Source organism: Pagrus major, chromosome 6 (genome assembly GCF_040436345.1).
Source record: "Pagrus major chromosome 6, Pma_NU_1.0".
In the NCBI taxonomy this organism is placed as follows: Eukaryota; Metazoa; Chordata; class Actinopteri; order Spariformes; family Sparidae; genus Pagrus; species Pagrus major.
This window is the reverse complement of record NC_133220.1, coordinates 6,665,856-6,674,120: the sequence shown is the minus strand read 5'-3', so window position 1 is coordinate 6,674,120 and position 8,265 is coordinate 6,665,856. Positions and strand designations below refer to the sequence as shown.

The 8,265-nt window shown below is 41.8% G+C and overlaps 1 protein-coding gene across 1 annotated transcript; it reads right to left on the bottom strand.

Moving 5' to 3' along the window:
• Nucleotides 1-267: 267 nt before the first annotated feature.
• On the bottom strand, nt 268-8,265 carry psmf1 (proteasome inhibitor subunit 1). Its single transcript, XM_073468350.1, has 7 exons — nt 8,081-8,265; nt 7,110-7,262; nt 5,848-5,930; nt 5,279-5,473; nt 2,456-2,512; nt 1,223-1,384; nt 268-996 (listed from the first exon to the last, which is right to left on the bottom strand). Exons 1-7 carry the CDS (start codon nt 8,207-8,209, stop codon nt 945-947), a joined length of 831 nt encoding a protein of 276 aa, XP_073324451.1. The 5' UTR covers nt 8,210-8,265; the 3' UTR covers nt 268-944.

Here is an 8,265-nt window from a genome sequence, read left to right as displayed (position 1 = left end):
TAAAATTGTTTAAAGTTTTAACTCATCTGTGGTTTTGCAGAAACATACTCAGCTAATGTTTATTCTGGGGACTGGAGTGATGACATACGTTGAAAATTGGCTTCACTTTCAGTCTGAACTTCATAAAATCATGTAAACGCTGATGATTTACATGTGAGACTTAAAACATTTTAAAAGTTGAAACCATTTGTCAGAACAGACTTTAGCTCCTCCACTCTCAGTATAAACATTGAATTTTCAGGAAAACACTCAACAGCAAACAAAATGTAAAGTCTGAGATTTTTATTAGACTTTTTTGGCATGAAATATTTTTTTTTGTATCAATTCAGTTGGTTAATCAACAACAATCCAAACAAAAACAACTGTAAAAAGCCTTATATAAAGCTTTTCTAATGTAGCCACAACAGCAATACAAGAGTTTTTTTTCTTTATGAATAAATTATGACTACAAGATGCAGTTTTATGGGATGATGAGAATCTTCACTGACTTTTTTTTCCTATCGTTTCGGAAGCTAAGGAAAGACCCGCTAACGCTCCCTGCACACAGCTGACAAATGTATTAACAAACGTTTCAGGTGTCAGTAAACAAAAGAGATCATGATGAATCAGTCAGTATATTCTAGTGTGAGTGTTTCCATCTTTGAGTTTTTTTGAACTTGTCCAAAATAAATCAGCTTTTCTTCCGTTATTGCAAACTGAACGTCTCTCAGCGCTACAGCTCACAAGCCTAATTATACATGGATGGTTGGGTCGAGTTCTACGCATGAGTTTTACATTAGTTATATGAAATGAACAACTAGAAAACAAAGCCTCTTTCTCAAAAACAGGAGAAATTAAAAAGGCAAACATCTAAACCAGGTGAGAACTTCCCCCTCTGGCTCTTATTGGTTAGAGAACAGGATGTAGCAAACAGGAAGTAGAAAAGCAGGAGACGCCGATGGGCACTACATGAACATGTCGTCATAGCCAGGTGGGGGCATGTGGTCTGGATCCGGCCTGAAAAAAAAAAAGACACAGAACTGTCATCATGTTTTCACTGGTTACTTCTCCCACTGTGTCCCCAAAAGAGGCCAAAAAACACCAGAACAGAACCGAGATTTTCTTTCTCTTCCTGGACAACGACCCCGTTAAATAAAGATCCATGAAAACATATAATGTTTAAGACCTGAAAAATGTGAACTTTTCCTTTAATAGGACGGAGGTACATGTCTGTGTGTCTCACCCTGGTCTGCGTCGTCCAACTGGTCCAAACGGGTCAAAGCGAGCCCCCGGGGGAACAGCTCCAGGAGGCAGAATGTCTGGGATCCCGCTGGACGGGTCAAAACCAGAGCGAGGATAACCCGACCTCAACGGGTCGACTATCATCCCGCCACCGCCGCGAGACCTGAGGTGGGGCGAGCAGAAGAAGAGTGAGGAGAGGGAAAAGTGTATTTAATCTGTACTCTCACTCAATATTTCCTCTCTTAATTTTAAGGCTGTTTTGATATTTGGTGATGATGATGCTGATAATCCTCAAAAGTTCAACCAGTTTTAATTTGTATGGAGACAACAGGACACAAGGGGAGAGGAGTTAAGGAGAATAAGCACAAGGAGAGAATAAGAACAAGGAGAGATGGGTACGAGGAGAGATGAGTATGAGGAAAAGGAAGATGAGGAGAGAGGAGACAACACGACAGGAGAAAGGAGGCAGGGGAAAAGGAGAGAGGAGACAGGAGACAAGCAGAGAGGAGCCAAGGAAGAGGAGAAAGGAGACAAGGAGAGAGAAGACGAGAAGGAAGGAGAAGGGGAGAGAGGACACGATGACTCAGATGATAAGAGAAAAGGAGACGAGGAGAGAGGAGACCGGCAAAGAGAAGAGAGGAGACAAAAAAAGAAGAGATGAGGAGAGAGGCAACAAGGAGACAAGTAGAGAGGAGACAAAAGAGAGGAGTCAACGAGATGAGGCGAGAAAGAAAACAGGTACAGGAGAGACTTCAACATGGGGGTGACTAGATAATGATAATGATCATTTCTGGGCGAACTGTTCCTTAAAGGCCATATCGCCCAGCCCTGACTTATCAAGGTAAAGAAATGCAAACAATCAGTTTGAACTGTGAACTCCTGCAGGACATTTCAGCGAGGAAGTCCTGTCGGAGGGAACGACTACAACTGAACAGACTCGCCGCTTCTCATCCGGCCTGAAGATCTGATTTTTGTTGTTAGGAGATTCTGGACAAACACCAGTAATCCTCTGCTGTCTGTCTGTTACTGCGTAGACCGACTGTTCATCCCCAAAATCCCAGATTAGAACAAAAGCGTGGCCCCACACACACACACACACACACACACACACACACACACACACACACACACACACACACACACACACACACACCGATGCTTCAATCTATATCTGAAAATAATTTCCAGAAAATTCATTTGTAGGATTTATTATGATGGAGAGAGACGGACTCACCCGAACGGATCCAGATCTGCTCCTCCTGCTGCAAAGGGAGGAATCATGGGGTCGGGCCTGAAACACATGCGCACACGCACACGCACACGCACACGCACACACACACACACACACACACACACACACACACACACACACACACACACACCATCTTTAATAGCATCAGATCAGAAAACATCAAAAGCAGTTTGTAAATGCTGAGAGACATGTGTTGTTTAATCTTGAGACTTGAGTCGTTGCAGGAAGACGACTGTGAATGTGGGTCAGAGTAGCAGAGAGGAGTTTGGTGTTTACCTCGAGGAACTGGCAGCAAGAATTCCCTAAATCATGCCTCAGTTTTTTAACCGATTCTGACGATCCAGACGAGGCGCCAACAACAACTCATCTCACCTCTCGTGAGATTTCAGTGAGACTTCTGGTTACAAAAACGACTCCATTATTTAACAAAAAGGTCTCTCTCTGTAGGAATTGTTTCTATAATGTCAGACGTTTAGAATAACGAGTCTTTCAGTGATAAAAAACAAGCACTTTCAGTTGACGTCACTTTGATTGTCGGAGTTGCCCCAGAGGACTGAGTTGCAGTCGTGTCGCGGCTGCCAGCTGAGGCGATCTGCTGCATTCCTAAACTTTTGGTAAGTATGAATCATTTACAAACCAAATACGTGAATATCAGACCCACGTTTTAAAATGCTGTAATTTCCCTTCAACATTCTTGTTTTATGTGATGATAATCTGACATTTGAATGATTTAATTTTTACTGTTCATTTAATTTTATTGACCACATGTTTAACTGAAAAAGATGAATTATTAATGAAGATAATCGTGAGTCGCTACCCTTTAATTCGTCCTGTTAAATCTCTTTTCATCTTAGACTCTGTGCTGACCCAGAATCTACACACAGATCACTAAAATTTAATTAAAGCTCTACATCACTAGCTATACATCACTTATCCCACTCTTAATCCCAGTTATCCCATTAGTAATCATAATGATTCAGAGTGAATAACACACACTGGCTTTCTGGTGGTGCAACACACTGTGGGCTCCTTCATCTTTTGTGTGTTTCTTAAATTATAAATCTGTTCTGCTGTTCTGGATCATTCCTGTCATCTCCATCTCCTCTACGCTGTGCTTCCTCTTCCTCTACACTCTCATCTTTCCAGCCTCCTCCTCCTCCTCCTCTCTCTTTCCAACACTTTCTGCAGCACTGACTCCATTTTTGCTTCCTCATTCATCATTCCTCGTCTCTCTGCATCTCCTTCACGTCACCTCTCCCACTTATCTGTTTTCCTTATTTTTCCTCTCCCTTTACGTCTTTTCTCTCACTCTCAGATTTTGGTTTATTCTCTCTCCATCTGTCATTGTTTTGATCTCATCCTCATCTCCCTCCCTCCCCTCTCTGGCTCTCACTGTCTCTGTGGGGACAAGGAGGCGACAGCAGTGAGGTCGATAAAGTGCTGACATCACCTCACATCTCATCTGATCGGGTCACAGCTAAGAGGACGGGGGAGGACGAGGAGGAGAAGGAGGAGGAGGGGAGAGAGTAGAGGGGAGGCAGATGTGACAAGGAGTGAAAAGTTGACTCTGTCCTGAAGCTCTCTCTCGCTCTCTCTTCCACACATACACACACACGAACACACACACACACACACACACTAGCCAAGCTCTGCCCTCATTCACTCTCTGCTGTTGTAGTCGACCAGAAGCTTCTCTGTCTAGACTTTCTACAAAGCACAAACTCAGCACATCCAAGGGGTGTGTGTGTGTGTGTGTGAGATGGTAGTGTATTTGTGAGCATGTGTGTGTGGTTTACACACAGGAGTCCACTTTTAAATCAAGCCCTTAATGTGTTTTGTTGTGTTCTGGCTTCAAACTGCACAATAACAGCCTGACATGTCAGACGCAGGGCGTCGGGAACAGAAACGCCCACAGATTGTTTTATATTGTATATTCGTTGTGTATCATCATGGACAACAACTGACGCCGCATCTGGGACACCTCATGATGTCCTGACAGGAAGACGAGTGTAGATAAGAGCAGTCAAAAAGCAGCCCCTTTATTCTGAGTGGCAGTAAATGTAAATTCTAGGTCTTCTGAATAAGAATAACTGTCATGTGATGTTTTTGTGGATCTACGATCGGCGTCATTATATAGAAATTATTAAATAAATAGGGTTGATAAGTGTCCTTTTAGTCTGCCTCCCTCAAGGTGGACTAAACGGACACACAAATACCTTATTGAATGTCAGGGTAATGCATTTCTGTCACTATATTTTACAGTTTCAGTATTCAGTCCAATGTGACATTACTGTAAATTAATAACATCGCTGTGGCGAAGCAGAGCTGTCTCTACTTTAAAAGCTGTTTGTGCTTATAGGCAAACTAATGACTTGTTTAATTAATTACTAATTACTTGAGTTAGCTAGCACCTAATTTGCATCTGTTGTCCCTGGGCAGGTAAACAAAAAATACACATAACAGCAACTACACTACATAAAACACTAAATACATAAAAGGTCCATCAGCATAAAAAGTACAATCAGTATGATCGACAGTGTGTTCAAGGCATTCATTAGTGATGACACTTTTGTGCTGATTTTAACTAAAACTTAAGCCTGGTTTTCAACACTGTAAGAGTCTGTAATGTTTGTAGGTGTGGAGATCCACAAAATTAAGTAAATTATATTTAATATTAGGTGTGGGTGTGTTCGACCACTGTTGCCTTTAGAAGATATTTTTGCAGATATTTATCAGAATTCTTTCTGTAGGTTTGTAGTTTAAGATTTTTGGCATGAAGACGAACAGCTTTGTGTGATTTCCTACCAGTGTGGCTGTGTTCCCTGTCGAGGATGTCTGTGGGGGATGCGGAGGGGGTCGCTGTCTTCTCCTCTTCGTCTCCGCTCCTCCTCCTCCTCCCTACGGCTCTTCGTCTCTGCCTTCTGTCCGGACGATCTGTCCTGGGAGGGCAGCAGCTGAGTCCTCACCTTCTCTGACAATCCGTCTGTATCCTTGAACACACTGCAGAAAAATCGCTTGGTTTTAACTTTGTTTATCGAAATAAAGCTGACCAAGTCTCTTACGGTACAAGTGTCCTGTATTTCCTGGTAGTTGGAAATGGACTGCCCAGAGCACTAGACTGTTTATGTTCAATGTAGACTGTCATAAAATAACAGCAAGCATCATAATCAAAATGGCAGAAGACAAACTTGATCAGAACAGTCATGATAACTGATAACAGATGATAAACGATAACTAGGTCTCATCTTAGAAAACAAATATATATGCATACAGTAACTTCCTCAAATAACTGTGTTTGTGAACCTGACCATGTTTAAGGTGCAAAATTACAAACACTTTTTGGGGTGAGAGAATCAAAAGAACCTCACACCAACCTGTCAAACGTCTGCAACTTGTCAGCATCCACATGATCGCTGATGTTCACCGTCAAGTCTGACACCTGCTGTGAGCTGGAGTTCTTCACACACAAACACAAACAGAGTACACGCATTAAAAGACAGAAACACACTGGCAAAAGATCGAATACCTGTAATGTATTTGTTTCCCAAAAAAAACCCCCAGATTTAATGAAGGCAGAGTGACATGTGAAGGAGCACGTAACCTACTGAACTAAAAATAATCAGTGAAATCTGATCACATATCAGGCCGGTGAACTGAACATGTGATAACACGAGACTCTTAATATCTGAAAATTCTGTTGTTGCTGACCTCCAGTGGTCAGTGCAACCAGAAAAGGCCAAACACTCGAGTAAGCTATGTTTATACAGGTAATTGCATTTGTTTTGTTTTCAATGCATGGACAAACACACTCTTACAATGTATAAAACTTACGAATACCATTTCTAAGGAATCTTTAGTAAATATAGTAACATTTCAATCGAGCAGAAATCCAAACTTCCACAGCCAGACCCAGCTGAGGTGTGCTGAGAATACAGACCAAGTAAAGAATAATGTAACATCACAGGTCAACAGAGGTAGATTTGTCTGAAGGAGATGTGTGCGTAATCCATCAGCGTTCAACTACAGTTATAGAGATTTGGCTTGTAGCACAGAGGTCAATGCTTTGGAGAGTCTGGGGGCTTTTTGTTGTTCTCAACTCTTTATTTTTCTCAATATAAAGTTTTTTTTTTGGAGTTGTGTGCAGATGATTGCTATCCAGCACTTCCAAAGAAATTTATGGACTTACATGTTCCTCCTGATAATTGACTCTTTGGTGAAGAATGCCAGTAACAATAAGAAGCATCTGATGGTTTGGACAAACAGCGTTTTCAGCTCAACAGGTTGAATTGCTTACCTGCAGAACTCAAACTAGATCCTGACTGGGATCACTTTAAACCCAAACCGAAACAGTTTCTGGCGATCAGTCTACAGTTTACTGTGCTGTGTTTTATATTGTTCTGTCTGTATTTTCATGTTGACAGTTACTGAGTTCATGATTGTAATGTTTTTTTGTGCGTTTGTTGTTAAGTTGTATGTGTTTTAAATGCTGTGGTGTGTTGCATCAGTTTATGATACATATTTGTCCCCATGCAAGTAACATTAATCATTCAATCACTTAAGCTTGTTGTCTCTCTGTACAAAACAGAGTCCACTCCAGGTGTAGTTCACATTGTGCACATTTCCCTGTGTACCCTACCATCAGGTTGAAGATCAAGGTGGAGTCGACAACGATGGCTTTGAGCAGGAATTGGACGTCACCATCTTTGGTTTTATATCTCAGACTGTACAACTCCTTGTTGCTGCTCCAGTCAGCAGGCAGCAGCTCTGACTTCTTATCACTGCTGCGGGGCTGGAGGAGGGAATAAAAGAGAAAGAGGGTGTAACAGCAAAAGAAACAGGGTGTGCATGAAAACAATGTGAGAACAAACTCATCAGGATTCCTCTGTGACAAAACCAACGTGGTGTTACAGTGTCACCAGTCCCAAGTGGCACAACACTGTGTTAGCTAGCTAAACATGACATGACAGTTTTTAGAGGTCGTTATTGGACCTTTATCTTAAAACAACTGCTGGTTGATTCTGCATTAAATACCAAATCTCAGTGAGGAAAAGCTCGACTATGTTTGTCATACCATTACAGTACACTGGACGACAGTAAACGATACATATCATGCCCCCTTTAGGAAGCTAACGCTAATCTAAACGGAGCAGGCGGAGTCAAGTTAGCGAGGACAGAAGTCCATTTGAAAAACCGACAGTTTCATTTCTTCTTGAGAAGCACAGGTCAATAACCTCGGTAGAAATAGACCCAAAATCTTTAACCTCAGCAATCAAGAACCAATCTTTAATTCGGCTTAAGCTGCAGGTATTTTACTGGACATCTAGCTCAGCTTCTGTCAATCCTATGACCCTTTTCATATGAATTGTATCATAAAGCGAGCAATGGAAAACCCGTTTGTCAAAGTTTGAATTGATACATAAATCATCATTATGTTAACTAAATTTCCCCCAAAAGAAATAATTACTGCAATCAAGGTAGCTTTTGGATTTTGAACTGTTTGGTGTGATGTCTTCAAGACACGACATCAGAGAAAACCTTATTTACCAGCGTTAACAACAATAACGTTAGATTGTGTTAAGCTAGTTGATGTTAGCTAATTTAACTCACCTCGTCTCCGGACCCGATGCACCTGTATCCGCTCTTTATCATGTCCCAGTGGACGAAACACACCACGGCGTCCTGTGGACAGCTGATGCCGCCGGAGACACAGGTATACAACACCTCTAAGCCTGCCATGTTTCTGTAATCTATCACAACATCGAGTCAGTTTCTAGGCGAGAAATGAAAACGAA